The sequence below is a fragment of the Ziziphus jujuba genome, chromosome 9 (assembly GCF_031755915.1).
Source record: "Ziziphus jujuba cultivar Dongzao chromosome 9, ASM3175591v1".
Taxonomy (NCBI): Eukaryota; Viridiplantae; Streptophyta; class Magnoliopsida; order Rosales; family Rhamnaceae; genus Ziziphus; species Ziziphus jujuba.
In genome coordinates this window covers 19,096,845-19,122,662 of record NC_083387.1, presented here as the reverse complement: position 1 = coordinate 19,122,662, position 25,818 = coordinate 19,096,845, and the positions used below count along the sequence as shown (strand labels likewise).

General features: G+C 34.2%; 1 protein-coding gene across 1 annotated transcript; it reads left to right on the top strand.

Moving 5' to 3' along the window:
* The first annotated feature begins 880 nt into the window (after positions 1–880).
* Positions 881–3,654, top strand: LOC107425621 (3-hydroxy-3-methylglutaryl-coenzyme A reductase 1). The gene is made up of 3 exons (XM_016035635.4): positions 881–2,102; positions 2,187–2,715; positions 3,049–3,654. The coding sequence occupies exons 1-3, from the start codon at positions 1,066–1,068 to the stop codon at positions 3,292–3,294; spliced, it is 1,812 nt and encodes a 603-aa protein (XP_015891121.1). The 5' UTR covers positions 881–1,065; the 3' UTR covers positions 3,295–3,654.
* Positions 3,655–25,818: the final 22,164 nt, after the last annotated feature.

The following is a 25,818-nucleotide window of genomic DNA, read 5'->3' as shown; positions in this document are numbered from 1 at the left end:
AATAGAAATGCAACAAATGAACTAAGCATTAAATTATAACCCAACTAGATTGGAAAAAATTTCGGAATAGTTTGTACTTTATAGAGTCCCATCTTTTTTTTTTTAAATAAATATATTTCTTATATGGCAAATTTTTTTTACATACAGTACTATGTCAACGTGTAACGATTGATAATAACATATAATATAAGTGTAATAAAAAGATTATTATAAAAAAAAAGTATAACACATATATATTCTACAAAATAATTATTATAACATTCAATTTTAAATAATTTATTGCACTGTACTAAAAAAAATATCTCCGTATTAATGGAGTCTTGAAATGGTTTTTTTCAAACTTCACACATGTAAGGGGGAAAAAAAAAAATTAACCCCTTACATTTTATTATATAATATCAAAATAAGATATATAAATTAGAATTTACAAAATAATTATTAAATATTCATTCTAAAATATTTCACTGGCTTGTAGAAGTTTTATACAATATATATATATATATATATATTTATATAAGTTCTGCTATAAAAAAGAATATATATATATATATATATATATATATATATTTTCTATAATATGCACCCTCAATGTAAAATAATTTATTACAAAAGACTTTTATCATGTTGTCCAATATGCCCAAGATAAATGCTTTCTATAGCAAAACAAAATAAATAAATAAATAAATAAATTGTTATATATTAATAAAAAAATTAAAAAACGTCCCATGATCATGGAGTTCTAAAATTTATTTTCTAACTTTTCCCACGTGTAAGTGCCTTTACACGCTCTAAGAATTTTATTTTATTTTATATTTTTTATTTTTCACTGCAATAATCATCATCGTCGTGGAAGCCTATCCCTATAAATACCGCCAACGTCCTACAGACTCGCTCCACCAAACAATCAAACAACAATTCAGATTATTCGAAGAATTTTCTCGTTTACTGATCGAATCTAACGTATAAACCGTCTTTTCTCTTTCCCTCTCCACTCTCCTCTCTCTCTCTCTCCGCCGTCCGATTCGCCTCCGAGCGTTTCCTCCGAAAAGAACATCCCCATCCCCAATGGACGTTCGCAGGCGATCGACGATGGCAACCAATCCCAAAACCATCCAACCACAACCCATGAAACAACAACAACAACAACGACTCAAAGTGGTCGACGACGACGATGTTAACGTGAACCCAAAACCCTCCGATGTCTTGTCACTACCTCTGTATTTCACAAACGCCGTGTTTTTCACTCTGTTTTTCTCCGTAGTTTACTTCTTGCTCACTCGCTGGCGCGAGAAGATCCGAAATTCCACTCCTCTCCATGTCGTTACCTTCTCTGAGATCATCGCGATTTTCGCTTTCTTCGCTTCTTTCATTTACCTCTTGGGTTTCTTCGGTATTGATTTCGTTCAGTCTTTGATTCTCCGACCTTCCTCCGATGTCTGGGCCGTCGATGATGACGAAGACGATATTATTATCAAGGAAGATTCTCGCAAAGTACCTTGTGGGGCTGCTCTTGATTGCCCAGTTCCTCAGATTGCGACAAGCCCAATCGTCGCTTCACCTAAAGCTGCACCAAAGGTGGTTGATACATTTCCTGACTCAACTCCTGCGGCGACCACCACCGAAGAAGACGAGGAGATTATCAAAGCCGTTGTGGCTGGAACAACGCCGTCGTATTCTCTCGAGTCTAAGCTCGGAGATTGCAAGAGAGCGGCAGCAATCCGGCGGGAGGCACTTCAGAAGTTGACAGGGAAGTCGCTATCCGGGTTGCCATTGGAGGGTTTTGATTACGATTCGATTTTGGGACAGTGCTGTGAGATGCCGGTGGGTTATGTACAAATTCCGGTGGGTATTGCCGGGCCGTTGTTGCTCGACGGGAGGGAGTATTCCGTACCCATGGCTACCACGGAGGGGTGCTTGGTGGCAAGCACCAACAGGGGTTGCAAGGCGATTCACTTGTCCGGTGGGGCTAGCAGCGTTTTGTTGCGTGACGGCATGACAAGAGCTCCAGTTGTGAGGTTCGGAACCGCTAAAAGAGCTGCTGAATTGAAGTTTTTCTTGGAAGAGCCTGAAAATTTCGAGACCTTGTCCATCATTTTCAACAGGTTGGTTAAAGGTTTTTTGAGTTTTGGAATTTTTGTGTTTGATTATAATACATGCTAATGGAGTTTTGCTCTTTGGTTTTGCAGATCAAGCAGATTTGGGAGGTTGCAGAACATCAAATGTGCTCTTGCTGGGAAAAATCTATTCATGAGATTCACTTGCAGCACCGGTGATGCCATGGGGATGAACATGGTTTCCAAAGGTGTTCAAAATGTTTTGGACTTTCTCCAGAACGAATTCCCTGACATGGATGTTATGGGAATCTCTGGTAACTTCTGCTCAGACAAGAAGCCTGCTGCGGTGAACTGGATCGAAGGACGTGGAAAGTCTGTTGTCTGTGAGGCTATCATTAAAGGTGATGTGGTGAGGAAGGTGTTGAAGACCAATGTGGACGCTCTGGTGGAGCTTAACATGCTCAAGAACCTTACTGGCTCGGCCATGGCCGGAGCTCTTGGTGGCTTCAATGCCCATGCTAGTAACATTGTTTCTGCGGTCTACATAGCCACCGGCCAAGATCCAGCTCAAAATGTGGAGAGTTCTCACTGCATCACAATGATGGAACCTGTCAATGATGGAAAGGATCTGCACGTCTCTGTTACAATGCCATCCATTGAGGTAAACTTAATGAAACTTGTACCAACCTTTTTATTTTTTTTTATTTTTATTTTTGCATTAGATCATTAAAACTGAACATAATTGTTACGTGAACCATAGTTCCTAAATTGTTAGGTAGAAAGTGTATGTATACAAGCTAATGTTCAATGATAGATGGATCTTTAAATTTAGGAAGTACATCCAACTATATGAATTAAAACAAACAGATTGACATATGGTATTCAAATCGAGAAGTGTGTTCAATTATGTATTTCAAAGCTAAAAACTCAACAAAATTGGAAATATGGAGTAATGACTTTTAAGTCTCATGCTGATCTTCCATGGCGTTTGCAGGTTGGTACAGTAGGAGGAGGTACCCAGCTTGCCTCTCAGGCAGCATGCTTGAACCTTCTTGGGGTGAAGGGAGCTAACCGTGAGTCTGCAGGGGCAAACGCAAGACTGCTGGCCAGTATTGTTGCTGGTTCTGTTCTTGCTGGGGAGCTTTCTCTGATGTCGGCTCTTGCAGCTGGGCAGCTCGTCGGAAGCCACATGAAATATAATAGATCAAACAGGGATGTGACTGCTGCTGCTTCCGCCTAGGATAATTTAGATACTCCAATCATAAAAGGCTCCAATGCCTCTAAGAACGGCGTAAAAATTCCCAAAAAATAATAGTTACATAAATCATCCATCAATTAGGCATGGACAGTCAGGATTGGAAAAATGAAGAACAGAGAAAACACAGCAAACCTAGCTAAGCAAAAAGAGTTGTACTGTTTGTATTCTTTTGTTCTCTTCTCTTCTTTTTTTAGTCTACTTTTTTAAATTAAAAGTCCTGTAAGAAACTTTCTACAAATTGTGTAAAATGGAAAACTTTTAGCATCAAGTTTATGCCAAAAGTCTGTACATTGTGTTCTTGTATCAGCAACAAATCTTCTTTATGTTATTTTATTTTTTTCAGACACAGAATTCGGGCCAAAATGCTGAATTTGTGACAGAATTGTGCTCTGCCACTGAAATTCTTATAGATGGCAAACATACTTGAGCATATAATATCCGTTCAGATTTTGAGGATTACTTTTCTTTACAATTATTACATGATAATTAGATTTGTTTGAATCAAAATTAATTGATCATCAAGATTATAATTGAAAATCTAAGCTGGAATTGTACTTTCCAGACAGTTGAAGTGTTTCTTGAGATTCTTGCAGGAAATAATATTTGTAGGTCCCTTGTTAGTTGAACCTGGCCTTATGCAGGGAAACTCTGATCTCATGAGAAGTATTGCTAACCCATCCCCAGCTGGCACTCAGCCTTATCAGCTGGGCTCCAGAACTAGCTTAATGTATGCCTTTCTCTTTGATTTTTCTTTTATTTGGTTGTTATGTCTATTGATAATATTGTGATTTGTGATATGCAGACTTCATCTATTTTGTTTGAATTCGTTCTGTCAATCCACTTGTTTATAAAATTTCATAAATTTACTAGAATCTTGAGCCATGAAATAAAAAAAGAACTATTTTCTGGTTTTGAAAACAATATAATGATAAGAAATTTTAGTTTTTGAGGATGGAGGTCTCCTTTTTCGTGTCCCATTCTTGTCTGACTAGTATCCCATATCATCATAAAAAGTTTTTTTTTTTTTTTTTTTTAATATTTTTTAAAATATTTTTATACTAATATTTATTTTATTTCTTTGTTAATGATTTTAAATAAAGTGGTGCTATATAACTGGTGGGTAAGAAAGGGATAGAAAAAAGGAGACAGAAATCCAGTTTTTGAAACCACAAAGCATTTATTTAATTTGATGGCCAAAAAGGCCAAGTGTTGCTCTATGCAGATTCGAGGTTTACAAAAATGGTGTCCTTCTGATTGTTGTCCTGCCTAATTCATCCTACACTGTACACAGCATGTGCATCTGAAATACCATCTTACAGATCAGATGGGGATTGAAGAAATTGTGTCATAAGCTTGCTGTTAATGTGAATCAAATTTCTTTAAATATCAAGGGACTTTGAGAAGTTCTTCGCAAGTACAAATAGAAAGGCTTCAAGGGTTCAAATTATATGAATTGAGTTATAAAGTATCATATATCTACCCCTATTAATTCAAAAGAGTTTCATATACCTCCATTATTATTTCATCCACGCCTCTTCAATTTGCCATCAATCTTTATTATTTACACCTCTTAGAACTATAATTGACTCAAAACTAGAAGGGGTCTCGTTGAAATAAAGGCTTATCCAGGGGGCATGGAAGAATTATCCCTTAAAGAATCAGACATCTTAACACTTACCTACCTAGGGAAGTCATGTTCATTGATCAATAATATATTGGCCATACCAAAATTATATTATTAATTCATGGGATATACTCAAATTGATCTATAGAATAGACGGAAACTTTAGTACGAAAGAAACCATGGTTTTAGAAAATTTAGGTGCTGGGCTCCCTTCAGCAATATGAAAGTGGCCTAGTCATGAAGTCAATGCCACCAACACAATCAGAAAATTAAAATAAAGCTTCAAAATTTTCACAGGAAGAATAATTTAAGTGGTGTTACATTTGTCTTTAGCAAAAATTCAGTGAAGGCTGCCAGCAACCAAGTTGACTTGATCAAAAAAGGGTGGCTTCCACTTCTATAATTTGACTAGCCTTTATATTATAATTTGTATAATGGTGAAATAGTAGCAACCACAACCGCTGTTGACTATTACTTGGTCCTTTCCTTCAATGTATACACTTCGTGGTTTATTTTACCTGTTCAAAATCATGCCAAAAAGTCATTTGCTTAGTTTTGTTGTTGTTCTTTGCTGCTCATATATATATTGAATATCGATAGTACTAGTCACCAAATTTGTTTATTTTATTTTGCATATACATGCGGCTTAAAAAATTATTTGTTGGCTTTGAGTTTACAATATTTTTTTGCAATATTGGTCATAATATGTGGTCATGTTATTTGATATCTTAAATTTGGTAATAACTTTGGGGTTTGTACTGTTATTGGATAGAATTTAGCCAAAGGCAACGTTAGAATGAGCAATGGGCTGTCCCTTGACATACTTTTAACCGCGCTTACAGTAAGATGTTACAAAACATCAAATTCAATAAGAACATTTGTTAGATTTTTCGGGTTTTTCTTTTTTTTTTTTTAAATTTTATTATTTGTTTTTTTTTTTTTTTTGTTGGATAAGCCCAAGATTTTTTAGGATCTAAAATGCCTACCTAACAGAAAGTTGGTTATTCTACAGCGTGGTTCACATTGAGAATTTTATTTTGTATATAAACTTTGTTTGTGGTTACAATATTTTCACTGGGACGGCAATAACACTTACACGTTCGGTGTTCCAGTATTTGGTCGAAATTGATCCACACATCATCGTGTACGTTGCTGTGAATGTGACATGGTCTAACTTGTACACCTCAGGTCCTGGTGAAAATAAAAATACCTCGTGCTTCAGGCTCCACTACTAATCCATCACAAGTTTGATATATCACGTGTAAGGCATGTGACATAAAGCACTTGAAAACTTCACGCTAAATGTTCTTGCTTTACACGTTTTTGAAATGTTCAAAATTCTTGGAATTGGATCGCAGCTTAACCCTTTTTGTCAATGGTTTTTCCTCTTTTTATTTTTTATTTCTTAACTTATATTATGCCTTTGAGTGGAGTTTCCCCGTTTCTTGTTGACTAGGCACTGAACTTGTTATTAGGGAGAAAAATAAAAAAAATGAAGTTTCTTTTTTATTTATATATAGTGTTTGGTTATGTTTTTGTAAATTAAACGATAAGGAGGACTTAAAATAATCAAATGTATAAAGTTTTTTTGTTTATTTTTATTTATCTAATTGTTCCATGGAAAAAGTTGAATTCATTTAGAGCATTTTATTTATCTTATTTACTGCAAAGATAGCATTACACATTTTGGAAATGATCAAAATTCTTGGAATTGGATTTGCAGCTTAACCCTTTTCGTCAATGATTTTTCTTTTTCCTTTTTTTTTTTTTTCCTTAGCATATATAAATCTAATACATAGCATTAATGTTGTTCTATTTAAGCTCTGAAACTGTTTTTCATTGTTTAGGTGAGATTGTTTTAAAACCCTTATCTATGAAGACATCTTTTAAAACCCTTATCTATGAAGACATCTCTTTCGGTTTTGTTGAAACAACCACTGTCAGTGGTTTTAAACATAGCCCCGCTCTTTTAATGAAGTACAGAGTTTATCACCAACAAACACGTGTGATGTAAGTGTGGATCTCATAAGTGTTTGTGAATAGAAAGTATGGTATTCCAGAGGTACCGAAGATTTTCGGTTGGATAAGGTTGCATTAATTGGATGTGGTTACCTTGTTTCTATCCTTTGTAAAACCATTCCTATCTTAAACTATGGCCTAAAGAAAAATCGATACTCTTTTTTGATTAAAACCATCTAATTGTTCTATTTTTGGTGATCTTGTCATCAGCTACATAGGAATGAGCTCATGCTCTTCTGTACAGCTTGTGTATGCCTAGGTGCCCATTAATTGTATTATGTAGGTTGGTTAATGTAGGAATCTATGACAGCTTAGACTAGTTGGCTCTCATTGTCTTGATAGATCTTGACAACTCTCTCTGTTTGACATATTTTAAGGCAAGTTCCGAGAAGTCATTTTGAGATATATTCTTATATTGCTTCAGTAAATAATATAGCTAATGCATAATTATTTGTTTAAAGTGCTAGCTAGAAATGACAAAGTCAAAAACGGATGGCTAAGGTAGTGTGAATGAGGCACGTATTGTTAGGATAGTATTTGGATGATGAGGGATTGCAACCACTAATAGAAGACCGTCTATATTGAATAATCAACTCCTTTTGCAAGGAAAAGAAAACACGTTGGGTTTGATTTATTGACTTCTAAATATATTTCTTTCTTTTTTCTTTTTTTTTTTTGGAGACATATATTAAATTGGGGAAGTAGATATGTTAGCTCTAAGTTTAATCGAGTCTAACATCTGGGGGGTTATTATAAGTGCTTATTTGTATTTGGACTAGTAAACTATTTCAAAAATGATGAATTGAGATATATATGTTTGGTATGAGAAAAAATCCACCTAAAATGTTATTGATATTTAATCATCAGTATATGATAATTTTTAAATATTAATAAATGGTAAAACGATTATCTACTAATAAGAACATACCTACTTATTCTCCTTGTTGCCTCGTCAAACAATAGGAGGGAGGGATATAAAATTTTTTTCATTTCCTACTACTTTCTATTCCTTCTACTACCCTTTTCATCTTGTCTCCTTACTACCAATCAAAGGCCAAATGTTATCCCATTCTTTTCAAAATCAACTTAGAAACTAGGGGCATATGCATCATGAAAACTTAGCGCTGCTACATTCTTAGGGCTTTATATGGCACATGGTTTTCTGCCCTGTCTATTTAACAAGAACCTAGTTTGCTTTAATCTAGTTCCTAATTATACAGTTTAACTACATTTTTTGTCTGCTCAGCTCTGCAAAAGCAAGTAAAAAAATTACACGAGATTTCTGCATATAAATTTCCTTCGAACATCTTTTTGCCCCCTTTCAATATGCAATGCAATTGAAGGGAATTCTTAGTTTTTCATGCCACAGAAATGAAATCAAGATGTCTGGCAGTAGTCAAGAAGTAGAGTACGTACAGGAAATTCTCCCTCCTAATCTGCTTCCCTATCCCAGTTTTAGAAAGAAAAGTAATCTGGGAAGTGATAAAATGATCTACAACTTGTGTTATACATGTTAAAACTTGGGTATTTTGGAGAGGGATTTTCTGTGTTGCTTATCCAGCATAATAAACCATCCTTCATATACGACCATTAAAAAAAAATAACAATTTTAAAACCTTAAAGAGCACATGGTATTGGCACATGGTTAAAGCATCAGTAATTTTTTAGTAGGCAACGAACTCATGTACCAATATTGGCCTTGAGATGTAAAAGGATAATTTGACAAGACACGTATGTCCTGCAAAATTGATGAGATGTGTTCCACCCATTTTATTTAATAATAGCGCTAATTGCTTTATTTAGTTCTATTATTATTTCATTTAAATTCTATATTTTAGAAAATTAATATTAATTTTATTTTAGATTTTTATATATATCAAAATAAATTCATTTGTCAATTTTTATCAGTTTTTATCAATTAATTTTAATAATTAAATTATAAAATAAATTTAAAAATTTATATTTTATAATTGTAAGATATTATAAAAATATAATTTTGACTTTAAATTGTTAAAATTAATGGATAAAAATAACAAAAATTGACAAATTAGTTTGTTTTGATAATTTTTAAAAACTAAAAAGAGCTAAATGATGATTTTTAAAAGTGTGACGTTTAAATGAAATAATGATAAAAATTGAAAGGAGTGCAAATGAAGTTTTCTCTTTTATGAAATATAGTTTAAGGGATTTTATATTATATAAGATAAACTAGATACGTTAAGTTGGAGATTGTAGTATCGCAAAAAAAAAGAAAAAAAAAAAAAAAAAAAAAGAAGAAGGAAGAACACAATGGTGGGGAAAAAACAAAAAAAAAAAAGAAGGAAGAACACAATGGTAAGGATGACATTGGCTTGGTTGGTGATATAATTGAATTACTTTGCTTTCTGGATTGCCTTCAATCTTTAATACGCATTAAGCTAGAGTCATCTACTTTATTCATATTCAATGCTTATCTAACTTGTTTGTCAGACAGTGTCTGGCAACTAATTGTCATTATTTTGCTGGTTTTTTTTTATAGCAAGTGGCCCTTTTGTTTTTTCAAAAAATTCTCCCCCTCGACCTGGAATCTAATTCGCGGAAACAAAAAGATTCTCAAGTTTGGAGTTTTTTGCGACACAGAGGGAGAAGAAACAAGACGTCCACTTTTTTTTTTTTTTTTTTTTTTTCAGAAATTATGGTGTAAAATGTAAACCTAGCTAAGATTAGTAGGACATATATATATATATATATATATATAATTTTTTTTTATGTAATATGAAATTAGTAATCTCTCTAGCAATATTAATATTATATATCGAGAGATAAATAATAAAATACCTAAGAAATTAAAGATTCTAGACTATCATTGTTCTCTAGAAAAATGATGTTGGTGGGATTTACCAAATTAAGTGAGAAATAACCAGCTGCATTGTGGCTCTATCCATGTGCAAGCATGAGTGGTTGGATTAGCCCACCTTTCTATAGGTTATATATTCACTTATGCGGCTTTTTTGATTACCTCTATATAAGGCAAATTTGGTTTTTTATTTTTATTTTTTTAAATGTGTTGTATTATCCTTGATAATATCATTTCTTTCGGTGGAGAACAGGGACTGCCTTCTTATATTTCTATGTTTAGGATCCGACTTATATCATTGAAACTAATAGGAATTGAACCATTTGGCAAGAAAAAGTTTAATTTACAGGGAGAAGAAGAGGCAAAAATTGGAACAAAAATATCATTTGATTCGTTAATCCTCAAAAAAAGAAAGAAGCAAAGTTTAGTTGTTGAGTGAAAAATGGGAAATTCATGGAAAGTTACAATCCCCACCCTGTAATAGTGCACCTTACGCCTTCATCGACGTTGTTTTTCGACCGGAAGACCAAGAGCTAAGTATCGAGACTTCTGTCTATTCGGACACATACTACATGACACGTGTAACAACTTGTACCAAAATACATATGTTTTAACAAGTTTGATTAAGTTTGACAAAGTTTGACCAAGTAAACAGTATGTGAGTCCAAAGTTGACTTTTTCAATGGTTAAGATTTTTGGTTCGACTGGTGTATCATTGTGTAAAGCTCACAGATACGAGTTTATAGACTGGCGGCATGCTAAATTCTGAGTTACGAATAAAAAGTTATGCTTATGTAAAATTTCAAATATCAATGTCAAAACTAGTCCCAGATTTTCTTCTGTTAGTAACCCAAGGTTCTATATAAATGTTGGAAAGTGTGCATAGAAGGAAACAAATCCCAAAATATCCATTTTATCCCCAAAACCTGAGAAATTCTCTCCTAGATCCTTAAGTCCGAACTGGATCATTTCGACCTGTTCAACATCGAACCGGGTCACCGTTGTTTTTGCCCATTTCAGCCACCACCTTCTTACATGTAATAGAGAGGAAAATCACGTGAAGGTGAGCTTGGCTGTGAAAATTTCACATCGAACGGTTTCGGGATGCACTCGGATCTGGTTGGCGAAGTTGGCAGCAGTCGGCGAGGTGGGTAGCCGAATTTTTATATTTTTTGGCCATTATAGGCCGACCCATACATCTATTCTATTATTTTTGGACCCTTTGAACTCATTTTCGTGGTTTTTTTGCCCAGATTCTCCACCGTTTGAGAGATATGACAACGAGAAGTTCGGCCTAAGCTTCAACTAAGTTTTCTGTTCATTGGAGGAACTTTTGGACCGAGATGAGCATACCATTGTGTTCCTTGTCTCTTGAGCTTTTCGTAGATATAAAGTTTGTGAATTTTGGAGGTCGTTTGATAATTTTTCCATTTTTAGGTCAATTAGTTAAATATTAGATAAATTGAGATTGTGCTTGAATATTGATCAAATTGTTTAAAATTAGAGTTGGATTAGTGAAATTAGATATTATTAGCACCCATTAGAAGGTTCAATTTTGAAAGATTAGCCTTTAGGTGAACAACCGCAATTTTATGTACCGGGTCCTAAAGGTACATTGTATAATTGAACCGGTTGGTGTCCAATTTATATAATTTAGTAGTTATATAAACAATTCTAAGACATTTGGTATACACCGATGTCTTTGGTTAGTTATTGGAGCCTGTGAATTATGTTACTATATTATAGGCACTCAAGTTGAGCTTGGAGGCAATCTTGCAGAGGAGCAGGAGTGAGCATCTACAGTACTGTGAGTGGTTATATCATTTTTAAATATTTTGGATATATAGTATAATATATGTGTGGTTTAAATATTTTACTTATATACCTTTTGATTGAAATATTTGTTTTGTGCATATATAAATATTAGCTTTCATATATACGTGTTATCATTTTATGTGACTTTTGAAAATATTTTAAGTGGTTTTCAATTTTAATGCATTCATAAATGGACTTGTGGTATTTAAAAATCTTGGTAATTGAATTAAGGTTTTAAATTATTTCAAAAAATAATTAATTTGAGAAAGCAGATTGAAAATCATATGATTGTAAGCATGTTCAAATATTTTATAATTTTATGTGCTTAAAATTGGTTTATGGTGAATATATTTCACTTTGGTATTTCTGGTTTTAGCATGAAATGGTGATTGAATTTTTTTTAAAAATATTTAGTAAGCGGTTAAATTTAAATATTAAATTATGATTTATAATACAGTATTGTTGGAAAAGTATTTATGATCTTACAAGATTGTTTAAAGGATACTGTATTGGTTATTTTTAATTAATGTACCGTAAAGTACCATAGTTTCGGTTCAGTATTATATTACAGTGCGTTGGGTTTGTCATGGTTCTGTCAGGTTGGGTTCATCCCATAGGTTATTTATTTCCATGGACCTTGAGGTTGGGTTTATCCCACAAGTTTATTTATTGCCCTGGTACCATAAGGTTGGATTCATCCTGTAGGTTATTTATTACCACGGACCATGAGGTTGGGTTTATCCCACAGGTTTATTTATTACCACGGTACCATGAGGTTGGGTTCATCCCACAGGTTATTTATTGCAATAGACTGTGAGGTTGGGTTTCTCCTACATGTTTATTTATTGTCACGGTACCATGAGGTTGGGTTCATCCCATAGGTTATTTATCACCATGGACCGAGAGGTTGGGTACGTCCCGACGCTTTATTATTTTCATGACACATTTCGTATATTGAGGGTTGTGAAGTGGGTGTATCCAATGGTTTAGGGATTGGTATATTGTATGGTACATTGTATACGTTTGACTATATTTTTGGTTTTTAAATATGTTGGTTATTACTACACTTTCATAATTGTTTCTTGAAATTGTGTTTATAATATTTTATACTCAATATTTATATCTTGATTAAGACATTTTATAGTATTACAATGATCATTTTCACTTTATACTTTTGAGCATCAATTATATGATATTGAATTGGGTACAAGTTTAGGTTTTACGAAATAATTTTTAAGCAGGAAACTTTTCAAACGAGTGGAATAAGAGGTCTTGAGAGAAAGCTTTTTACGGAAATAAATTATTATTTTTCTCTTACACTATGCCACTCACTGAGATATTTTTATCTCATGTTTTATTTGTTTTTAAATTCGTTCCCTTAGGTCCAGGCAGTTAGTAGCATTCTACCTCGCACATCGCTTGTTACTTTTTTCCTTCCACCACAGCAGCAGTGTTTATCCTTTCTTTATTTTATCCTTATCTTTCTGGCCTAATTTATTACTTATTTGTACTTTTAAATTTTTTTAACACTCTTAGAATGCTCTGATCTAAATATTGGGCTCAGTAGAAATCATTTTACTTATGTGTGTAGTTATGACCTATGGTACAATAGGCCGGTTGTGGACTTTGTGCTGTTGTGGATTTAATTATATTTATATATTGAGGTATTATTGATAATACTTGTGTTCAGATATCCATGTTTTAAGTGACGTTCCACTGGATATCCTCTAGGGATTGTCCAGTGAGATTTTACTAAGTAGGACCACCCAGGAGATCCTGGGAGGGTTCCCAGGGCGGGTCCTGTCAATACAACAGTTAAACAAAGTTAATAACCAATTTGAAAGAAAATTCAAAAATTGTAGTACATATTTGGTTGGTTTAGATAGTTGAGGAAATATTGTAATATATGTCGATTAGGTTTGGTTAGGATTCAACTAAGTGAAAGGGAAATTTTGAATTAGTTCCCTCAATTGTAATTTAATTAGGTTGTCTGTATTAGCAATCATATTCAATAATTTGTTTGCAGAAAAAGAGAATTTTCTCTTCATGCTTTTCTTGGTCGCATTCTTACCGGTGTTTTATTTGTTTGTTGTTTAAGGCAAGCCTTATCATTTCACAGAATTCTCTTTAGAATCACCACTGCTGATCTGATCATAACCCAGTCAACTGTGCCTTTCTTTAGCCTCTCATGCACCATGAACCCTAAAATTTGCCACGAGTCTCAGTCAGTGAGTCATGTTAGAGAAAAATATTAAACTAAAAAAATGATAGCCTATCTCCTATCAGCTTAACTTTTTTAAAAAATAGTAATTCGATTTGGATTTAGAGTCTAAAAAAAGGTCGAATCTACATATAAAAAAGAATGTTAGAGAAAAATATAAAGAAATAATAGCCTACCTGTTAAGCTTTTAGGCTACTTTATAACCTAGCTAAACATTTATTGGATAGTATTATTTATTTAATTTGTTTTTGTTGAGCGGTGAGATTAGGTAAGTTAATTTGTTAGACAGAACAAGATTGAATCCGGATTGCATAATCCTGGATAATACAACATGGAAGAATTTTGCAGTGAAGTCTTGAATCTATCAACATTTTTTTATTTTTGTTGTTGCTTGAATTGGCTTTATCAACTCTATGGAACCAAGGATTGTTCAAGGCTATATATATGTTCGTAATTTTCTACTACCAAAGATGTTTGTCGATTATCTATTTAATGAAGGTAATGATTCTAAGCATTATGATTTGAGGGAATAGGTTGTGATACCAATCAGGAATACTATCCCATCCGCATCTATTTGACAAAGTGCATGTATCTATGTTTATAGTACTTCGATGCCTTGATAATATATGACAAGAATTGGATATATACTAGGAGGTTGAGTTTAAGGTTGTAGATAATAGCCCATAAGGTAGCCCAAGAAAACAAGTTTAAATTTTTGATGTCTTGCCAAGTAGTACCTACTTCAATAAAAGTAATTAAAGATTCTAGAATTCATGTCTTGCAAGAATGCCTAACTATAAAACAAACAAAACAAAAAAAGAAAAAAGAAAAAAGAAAAAGAAAAGAAAGAATGCCTAACTGTAATTAAATATTGGATATTTACCATAAAATTGCCTTAAAGCGCTTGATAAGTTTACTAAAACCGTAGAGAAAGTCATCTACACCTAGTTCACTTTATAAAATTTCCCAAAAAAAAAAAAAAAGGCTTGGATGACTGCTTTTTCCTCTTTTTGTATAAAATAAGCCCATAGAGCCCATAAGAGGAATAAAAAGCACTTTTGACATGCCTAACTGCAATTAAATATTGAATATTTACCATAAAAATGCCTCAAAGCACTTGATAAGTTTTCTAAAACCATAGAGAAAGTCATCTACACCTAGTTCACTTTACAAAATTTTCAAAAAAAAAAAAAAAAAAGGGGCTTGGATTACTGCTTTTTCCTCTTTTTGTATAGAATAAGCCCATAAGAGTATTTGTCAGGACCCGTCCAAAATTCCTCACCGGAACCCTAGACAAGCCCTGATCCCAGGGAAACCCTACCGGACCCTCCTATGGAAAAATCCGGCAGAACCTCCCCTAAAGGATGGACTTACCACAAATTACCTGCACTAAAAACACACTTCTATAATCACCCCCTTATTCCTCTCGCAAACTACAAGTTGTTTCACAATTTACATCACTTCACAACAATAACAGCAGCCCAGTGCATAAATAAAACATAAGTGTCCAAATAGTATACAGAGCTTTATGAAGTGCTAGTCAACAGAAGTACAACAAGGATGAAAGAAATAATACACTGAAATGAATGAGTACAAAGGTACTTCTCGAAACACGATAGCAGCGGAAAATTTGGTTCGCTCCGGAAGAACGTCTACCACCTCTTGCACCTAAGGGAACGGAACTTAAAAACGTAAGATGCTAATCATCTCAATGAGTGACCCTAAACTACTGAACACTGTTAATAATAATAATAATAATAATAATATAACAATAAGGGAATTGAATTAATACCAACAATTAATAAATAAATAATAACAGTTGGAAATGATAATTTTCCCTCAAAACTCTCACTAATCACTCCGTTGGAAATGTTCCCTTTTTAAAACAATTTCACAAAACCCAATATTCGTACTTCCCGAAAACCAAGGGATCAAACCATTTGAGAAACAGTAAACAAATAAATACCCCAATATATAATTAAAATGTAATAAATTATAATAAATCATTTTTGAACAGCTTTGGGGTTTGAAACTTTATTTGAAATTTTCACTTGATGCATCACACCTTATACCGGTGATGCCCTCCGATACCCAGCGTCCTGAGCACCGACTGGCGGGGGGATTAAAGAGAGAAACTTGCAAACGGCACTTCGGCCTCCCAACAGTACCGCTGCTGAAACCATCATCCCGGCCAAGGAAGGGGGCGGCTGTGTGCACTATATAAGACTTGCCTGCCCACGGTCCAATGGCAACTCACGGGTGAAATAATAATACTTGCGCGCTGAACCACATATACATATACCAGAACACCAACACTGCATGAATGCGTCTAAAAATAATTATTAAACCATCTGTACCGTTTTCCAAAATCTACCGTGGGAAATATACCAAAATTCTCAATTACCATCCCACATATTTTTAACAAACGATACGAAAATATCGATAACAAATAAACCATAATTTTCTCGTAACACGAGGTTCAACAATTTAAAATACCGGGGGCATATACAATTAAACAATATTTTCATAAAATAATTAACCCAATTATGCCCGAAAATCATACTTAAAACCTCATACGATTATTACAGAAATATACTTTGCTCATGCATAATAAATAAATTAAACCACAATAAAACCATAACCAAGTTGTACCACATGAGCATAATTTAAATACCAATTAAACACCAATTAAACATAATTAATTGCCCAAAATATTTTTAAAGGTGGGTCACTCACCTTAAGCGCGTAAATCAGCTAAGATCCTCCGCGGGATCAACTCCACTACTCGTATGCGCACCTAAAACATCCACAGTATACCAACCAAATATTAATATTTTATTCGGGTAATTCCCAAATGGGTACCCGGGGAGCGAACACCAAACGATATCTAAAAGTTACGAGTTATATACCGAATCGAAGCTCGAGTGATGAGGATCACGGATTCGGTCTTACTTTCCGGTGATCGGACCCGAGGTGGCCGGAATCTCGCCGGAAAGCTTTCGGATTTCGACTTCGCAATTCTCCCAATCCATCGCGAATTGGAGGAAACGGATGTCGGATTCGGGTTCAGGAGGTCGAACACAGTCGGGAGGGATCGGCGGGGTGACTGGGTATTCGCCGGAACAGTAACTTCCGGCGAGCCGCTGCGGTCACCGGCAACCGTCGCCGGCGGCGGCGCGTGCGGTGGCCTTTGGCTGAGATTTTTTGTAGATTTGTAGATCGAGGGGAGAGGAATCCTACGGGACCGGCGGTGAGGCAAACGGAGGCCGGACAGCGGAGAAATCGGGGTTTGAAGAATTTCGGCTCCTCGCCGAAAAATGCTCCGATCCCGGCGCGTCGGAGGTCTGGTGGCCGTGAAATTTGGTGGGTAGGCCGGACTTGAGGAGGTGGTGAGGGGTGGCTGGTGCGTGTGGCCGATAAATGGCCGGAAAGGGGTCAATAGGCGGTGGAGGGAAAAATCGCCGCTGATCTTCGCCGCCTCGATCCGGGCGCGTCCGGCGGCCAATGGCCGTGAAACTTTGGGGTTTTTCCGGAAATGGGGAGAGGATTCCATCTGACCGGCACGTGTAAGGTAAATCGGCCGAAAAAATTTAAAAATTCCGGCAGCCGGTCGGTCTCTCTCTCTCTCTCCTCTCTCTCTTTCTCTCTCTTCCCTGAGATTTTTGTCAAATAAAAGCCACCGTGTGACACTGTTCATTCAACGTGGACCAATCAGGTGATGACACATGGCGTCACTGTGCACTTAAGCCAGATATAATAAAATATTACGGTATCCGGTGAATTTCAAACGTCCATAACTTTTTAACCAAATGTCCGATTAAAGCGTGCCGCTAGTCTATGAACTCGTATCGATGAGTACTTTACAATCATACAAGAGTCAAAACAAACTTACACCACAAGAAAAAGTCAACTCCGGCACCTTTTGGACTGTTTGTACCTCAACTTGTTTTGCCCATAACTTTCAAACCGTAGCTCCGTTTTTGACGTGCTACTAGTCTACGAACTCGGGGCATCAAGCACTTCGCCACGGTACCCTGGTCAACTGGAAATTCCAACTGGAACAAAAAGTCAACTTTTGACCTGCTCGGTCAACGGTCAACCTCGATCAACGTGCACGGATTCCAGGGCTATTTGGGACGGGGTGTTACAGTATTGAAGAGCACTTTTGACATCCCTAATTGTAATTAAATATTGGATATTTACCATAAAAATGCCTCAAAGCGCTTGATAAGTTTACTAAAACCGTAGAGAAAGTCATCTACACCTGGTTAACTTTATAAAATTTTCACCCAAAAAAAAAAAAATCAAAATTTGGCTTGGATGACTACTTTTTCCTCTTTTTGTATCAAACAAGCCCATAGAGTCGATAAGAGGATTAAAAAGCACTTTTGACAAGTCTTAACTTAGAATTTGATCAAGTTCGAAGTTATACTTATATGAGACCGTACCACATTGTTAGAAAGATATTTTTAAAAGGTTAAATGGAAGAGAGTTTCTTGCAAATAAGTATAATGATGAGGTATTCTACTTTGGAGATACTCCAGACCTTACTCTTGAAGTTGTTCAATAAAGCAAATAGAAGAATACATTGTTGGATATTTTATGTGAATTAGCTATATGTGACTCACTTACAGGGTTTATTTGTACTAGTAATGGGATTGATTTTTTTGCTAACTTCTATAGTAAGATCTTTGGACACACACTTTCAATAATACTTCAGTTGCTCATTGAACTAAAGGACTTGCTGTCTCTAAAAGTCCAGTTGGTTATTTCGTGTTTATTATTATTATTATTATTATTTATTTTTATTTATTTATTTTGTGTATATATATAAATGAGGAACAAATCATTAGTTAACTTATAATAGAATATTGAAATTAAGGTTTGAGATATTTATGGTATCTATTTTTGGTAAAAATCTAAGGGAAAAAGGATAAAAAAGAGTGCACCCATTAGGCATTGCTTTTGTGTATTTCTTGTTTGCGCTAAATTGTAGCATAACTAATCTTTTATTTAATAAAATACAGTATATGCATTTGTGTTGCTCTTGAATTTATAGTGTAACACCTCGATTCGAGAAAATGATTCCAATATGAATTTTTAAACAAGTTTAACTGGAGTTTATCGGGTTGACTAAGTGGGTTTTATAGTTGGTTTTTTGCTATGAGAGGGATTTCACTTTGACTTTGGCACCATGGTGAAGTACGCATTACCCCAAGTTCATAGACTGGTAGAATGCCAAATTTGGAGCTGCGATTAGCAAGTTACAGTCATGATAAGGTACGGTCCAGACTGATCAACTGAGTTCGAGGTTCACTTTTTATTTGTATGGATTTTGATTTTAACTTATGTACTATTGTATTGTGCTCGTCTATACAAGTCCGTAGACTAGCACCACGCTTGATTTGGACCTACGGTTGAAAAATTATAGATTGGTAAAATTGTGCTTATTTTTCTGGAACTAACTTTACCAAGTAGTTTTATGGAAAAGCATGTAAAGTATATTTAAAAACCTTCTTGATGGGTGCCATGTATCACCCATCCATAGGTGACATGTGGCCACACTCCTTTCTTTTTCCTTTTCTTTGTCTTTTTCTCTTTCCTCTCCCACGGGGAAAAACCCCCTCTCCCTCCCCTTCTCTCTCTCTCTCTCTCTCTCTCTCTCTCCCCTCTCTCTTGGGTTGGTTGAAAATGACCATTTTCTGGCCACTTGTTGATGACATGTGCTGGCCATAGGTGAAGCTAAGTCACCGGTGACCTCGGCCGCTAAGTCTTGCGGCCGATGACATGCCTAGATTAGATTGTTAAAGTCGCAGTGGCCAATTTTATTTTTCCAACGAAATTGCCTTTTTCTGATCTACCCACTTCGATCCATACCTCTATCCTCTCTATTTGAACCCCCTAATTACAAATATGGCCTCCATTCTTCCAAATTCCAAGTCGGCTTTTGAATTTGACCGAAAATTTCTAATCAACTTCCTGTCATTGGCAGCAAGTTTGGATCGTTTAAGTTGAGTATCTTTAATCTTAATCCTTGTCTTACAAGCTTTCATTTGGTATATAGTTTGCTAATTATGATTGAGTATTTAAAATGTTACCATTTTTATGATAATTTAAAATTACTATAAAAATTGGAATATGTTGGAATTTCTTCCTAAGAAAATTATTCCATAGTGGCCAATAGGGGTTAATAGAATGCTCAATTTTATAAAATTGAGTGTAATTAGGAGAATCCCTAAATTCTAGGTAACAGGCTAGTCAAGATTATTGTATAGTTGGACTTGCTGAAGTTCAAGTTATGGAATTCAAAGTAGTGAAAATAAATTTTAAAATATTTAAAATATTTAATATATTCTAGTACCCTTGGAGAATGTATGTGTTATCTAAATAACATACATGGTGTATATTAGGCACTCAACATGATTAGTGGTGAACCATACTGTAGAGTAAGGATGAATAATGTCATTGATGTGAGTGACATAGTTTTTTTTCTAAATTTTATTTTGGAGTACATAAATATTTGTGTGTATATAAATGCTTTTGTTTATTTATTTATTATTAAATTTGGATTTAAAGGTATTATTTAATAAATCGTTATTAGTTAGGTACTTTATAAAATTCCGAAAAAGGTCTTGACTCATATTTTTAATTAAAATACTTTCATCATTTGATTTATTGTTTTAATTGTCAATCTATATGCGGTTTTTTTTTTTTTTTTTTGTGAACTTCAAATTATTGGGTTGGTTGTAGAATTAAAAAGATATTATCTTATATAGCTTCTTTTTAAATTGCTTACATGTTTTAATTTCAACTATAATCTATGACTGAATTGTGAAATTATTTATCATTAATTTTAATTTTGGTAAAACAATAATACTAATAAAACATATTTATTCTTTTGTGTATATATGTGTGTGTGTGTGTGTGTGTGTGTGTAGATAACTAAGTAAATGTATATGACCTTGTAAGATTATTTGTTTATTTATTTATATAACTATATATTAATTTATTAAACTATATATTTATTTATTAATTTAAATGTTGATTCTAAATAATTGAGAGTTATAAAACTATTTCATATTAAGATGATTTTAACGTGGTCTATTTTTTCTAAAAATTATATTTGGGTTTTCAAAATTTTTTATTGTTATTGGTTATAAAGATGCTTATTTAAAGATGCTTATTTAAAGATGCCTTTGTTGTATAGAACTTTATCAGCATTGTTGAGACCTTTACTTAGTGGAAATTTGAAAATTTGGGAGAGATTGTGTTTGGTAACATTTAAAGAAGAGGTTTCCCGTACAAAGAAAGTCCAAGCTTATGCCACGTGGAAATGGACCTTTTCAAGTTTTGGAGCAAATTAATGAAAATGCTTATAAACTTGATTTATTGGGTGAGTATAACGTTAGTGCTAGATTTAATGTTGCTGACTTATCTCCTTTTATTACAGGTGATGATTTTGATATGAGGGCAATTGATACGAACCTAGGTTGACAAACATCTAAACCTGTATTAAATTAGCCCAGATCTCAATTAAGTTTAGATTTTAATGGTAGGACCTCAACCCCTAACCAACCTGTGATTAGAAACCTTGGTATTATAAAGATGCCACAATAGGTGATGGATATCCTATTGATAAGTCAAAACTAAAACACTCACTTTCTAATAGTGTTTCAAGTGTTCAAAGAGAACGAAGAGGAATTCATCTCACAATCAATTTCTAAATATTATTGAAGGTGTATTCTCATTGAAAAATAACCTTTAAATAGGTTCAAGACATAAAAACAATAAACCCTAAAAAGCTAAGACAAAACCGGCCATGTATGCTAGATTCCTAATGTGGCCAAAATTCCATTCCTTTCCTAATCTAATTTTGATTAATTAATTCCTTAATTTTGAAAAAGGAATTATTTAATTTACAATCAAAATAATAAAATTCTAAACAATCAAAATAATAAAATTCTAACTTTCCTAAAGTAACTTGTCCAGCAAAATAATTAAATAAAACCAAAATAAAAGCTAGTTTCCTATATCAAAAGGTTAAAATCAAATTAGGAAACTAGTTGACTAATTTGACTACTAAACTAACTTTGACCAATTTCCAGTTTGTAAAGACATCAAATCAGCTTCCACATGCTATGTAGGATGCCAAATTGGATTATTTATGGGTCCCATACATTGGCCTTGATTGGAACAAAGAGAAAATGCCAAATCAGCAAAATACAGTAAAACCAGCAACAAAAATAGTAATTTCGGCCAAAAACTCCTCCTATGCGCAAAACACCATTTTAGTTACTTTACCTTCTGCCTTGTCTTGATTCCATAACCTCTTAGTGATAGTCATTGGGTTCATGAAGTGTTGGATCCATTCCTTGCTGTCCGAAGTCCATAATGTACTAAAATAGCTACTGACTCTATATTGGCCTTAACCACTTGGATGCTTAAAACATGCTTTGAATCTTTGGGTATGGACAAGTCCTTTTGAGAATTGATTCCTCCTTGTATAAATCCAGCCAGGTTGTTTTTAAATCTCTTGGCTTGAGCCCTAGTGATTGGCCCCGTCTTCATCCATATTGGATTTGTACCTCAATGGGTTGTTGGTTGTGCGGGTACGGGTGGATTCTCATCATTAAAACAAATAAGATAGATCAAACTTGAACAAAATATTGGCTCTGATAGCAAGTGAGATGAACCTACTTTTAGCTATGAATGAATTTTTTTTTTTAATATGCAGAACATGTATGATGATAGAAGTAACCTTAACCTAATGCTTAAATTGCAGAATAACACATAAACAAATAAAACAAATAAGATTGATCAAATCTGAACAAAACCTGGCTCCGATACCAAATGATACGAACCTAGGTCGACACATGCCAAAACCCGTATTACATTAGTCTGGATCTCAATTAAGTTCAAATTTTAATAGAAGGACCTCACTCCTAACCAATCTGTGATTAAAAACCTTGGTATAATGAAGACGCCACAATAGGTGATGGATATCCTATTGATAAGTCAAAACTAAAACACTTACTCTCTAATGGTATTTTAGGTGTTCAAAGAGAAATTCAATCTCATAATTATTTTTTTGTAAAATATTCAAGTTGTATTCTCATTGAAAAATAACCCTTAAATAGGTTCAAGACATGAAAAAAAAACCCTAAAAAGATAGGACAAAATCAGCCACAAAAGAATAGGAAACCTAATGTAAGCCGATTCTCACTCCTTTCCTACTTCTAATTTGCATTAATTAATTCCTTTATTTTGGATTAGGAATTAATTAATTTACATTGAAAATAATAAAATAGTAACTTTCCTAAATTGATTTGTCCAGCAAATAAACAAATAAAAGACTAATTTTCTAAAACAAAAAGTTAAAATCAAATTAGGAAATTAAGTAACTATCTTTTTGACTAGCTGTCTTTGACTAATCTTTGACCCATTTAAGCTCCAAATCAGCTTTCATATGCCTTGTAGGATGCCAAATAGGATTATCATTGAGTCTCATGCATTGTCCTTGATTGGAACAAAGAGAAAATGCCACCTCAGCAAAATACAGTAAAGTCAGCAAAAAAATATAGTAAGATCGGCCAAACTTCCTCCTATGCGCACACCACCTGTTTGGATGCTTTAGCTGCTTCCTTGTCTTGATTCTATGACCTCTTAAAGATATTCATTGAATCCATGAAGTGTTAGAATTATTTATCACTGCTCGCAGTCCATATTTGTACTAAAACAGCTCTACTCGGGTTCGTATCGGCTTCCACCACTTGGATGCTCTTCGGGTATTAACAAGCCCTTTTGAGAATTAATTACTCCCTGTATAAAGGCAGCTAGGTTGTCCTAAAATATCTTAGCTTGAGCTATAGTGATCGGGCCTGGTCTTCATCCGTATCGGATCAACATTACAGTGGGTTATTGGTTGTGTGAGTTTGGGAGGATTCTCATCATCCCGGTCCTCTTGAAAAGGATTTACCCTCAAATCAAAGTCATCACCTATAGAAGAAGGAGATAAGTCAGCAACATTAAATGTGACACTAACATTATACTTACCTGGAAAATCAATTTTTTAAGCATTGTCATTTATTAGCTTCAAAACTTGAAAAGGTCAATCTCCACGCGGCATAAGCTTGGACTTTCTTTGTTCGAGAAACCTCTCCTTTCTTGTATGCAACCAAACCCAATCTCCAGGTTCAAAGACAACTTGTTTTCGGCCTTGATTAGCACTCTTTGCATATTGCTCCATCCTCTTTTCAATGTTTGCTTTAGTCTTCTCGTGAATCTGCTTCACAAAATCAGCTTTTTGTTTCCCATCTAGATTAGCATGTTCACTTAAAGGTAAATGTGTTAATTCTAATGGAGTTAAAGGATTAAAACCATAAACAATCTCAAATGGAGAATATTTAGTGGATGAATGCAAAAGATCTATTATAACTAAATTCAATATGTAGCAAACATTCTTCCCATGTTCTTAAATTTCTACTAATTAAAGCTCATAACAATGTAGATAAAATCCTATTTACTACTTCGGTTTGTCCGTCAGTTTGTGGATGACAAGTAGTTGAAAACAAAAGTTGAGTTCCTAACTTAGCCCACAAATTTTCCAAAAATAACTTAAAAACTTAGCATCCCTATTTGAAATAATTGTTCTAGGCATACCATGCAGCCTAACAATTTTCTTAAAGAATAAGTTAGCAACATTAGGTGCATCATCAGTTTTATTACATGCAATAAAATGTGCCATCTTAGAATCTATCCACAACAACAAATATTGAATCCTTACCTATCCTTGACCTAGGTAAACCAAGAATAAAAATCCATAGATAATCCTCCCAAGGAAAGGAAGAAATCGGCAATGGAAGATATAAACTGGGCGGCTTCAACTTGGATTTGGCTTTTCGGCACTTCAAGCATCTTTCACATATTTTCTCTACATCTCCTCTCATGTTAAGCCAATAAAAGTGTTCTTGCAGTAAGGAAAACACCAAAATGACCCATTAAGCCACCACCATGACCTTCCTTCACTAATAATTCCATAATGCTACAATTAAGCACACAAAGTTTATTTTCCCTAAATAAATACCCCTCAAAGATGTAAAATTTATTAGAACCATGTTTTGGACAGGTCCTAGATATTTCCCCAAAGTCACTGTCATGCTCATAAAGTTCTTTTATTTATTCAAATCCAAGCAATCTAGCATTTAAGATAGAAAAGAGTACATACCTTTGGGATAATGCATCGGTGACCACATTTTCCTTATCTTTTTTGTAGTGAATGACATAAGGAAATGTTTCAATGAATTCAATCCACTTAGCATGCCTTTGGTTAAGCATTTCTTGGCCCTTAATGTGCTTCAAAGATTCATGATTTGTATGAATCATAAATTCTGTTGGCATGAGATAATGCTGCCACGTTTCTAAAGCTCTCGCCAAAGCATACATCTCTTTGTCATAAGTCGGGTAGTTTAGTGCAACTCCATTTAATTTTTCACTGAAGTATGCTATGGGTCTTCCTTCTTGGATTAAGACAACTCCAATACTTACACCTGAAGCATCACATTCAATTTCAAAAATTTTGTCGAAGTTAGGCAAAACTAGTAAAGGTGCATTAGACAAATTTTCTTTCAACAAATTAAAAGATTTATCTTATGCTTCCCTGCATTTAAAGCCAACATTCTTCTTCACAACTTTCAAAGGATTCATGCTTGGATGTCAAGATCAGGGGACTCTATCCAATCCATGTGATCAAAGGTGTGATGGAATTCGATGTAGGTTTATGTTGTTGTACCCTAGAGCACAATCATTCAAGGTGTTAGTCAAGTATGATTGTTGTTGGTTCTTGGTTCTTGATTTTGTTTTTGGATTTGTTAAGGTTTTGTTTCTGGTTTTAATGGAGGTTTGGGGTTCTTGAGAAGGTTTTTAGCTTTTGGGAAGAAGAAGAAACCAAAATGTAGTAGTTGAGAGAGAGAGAGAGCCAAAATAGTTGTTTTT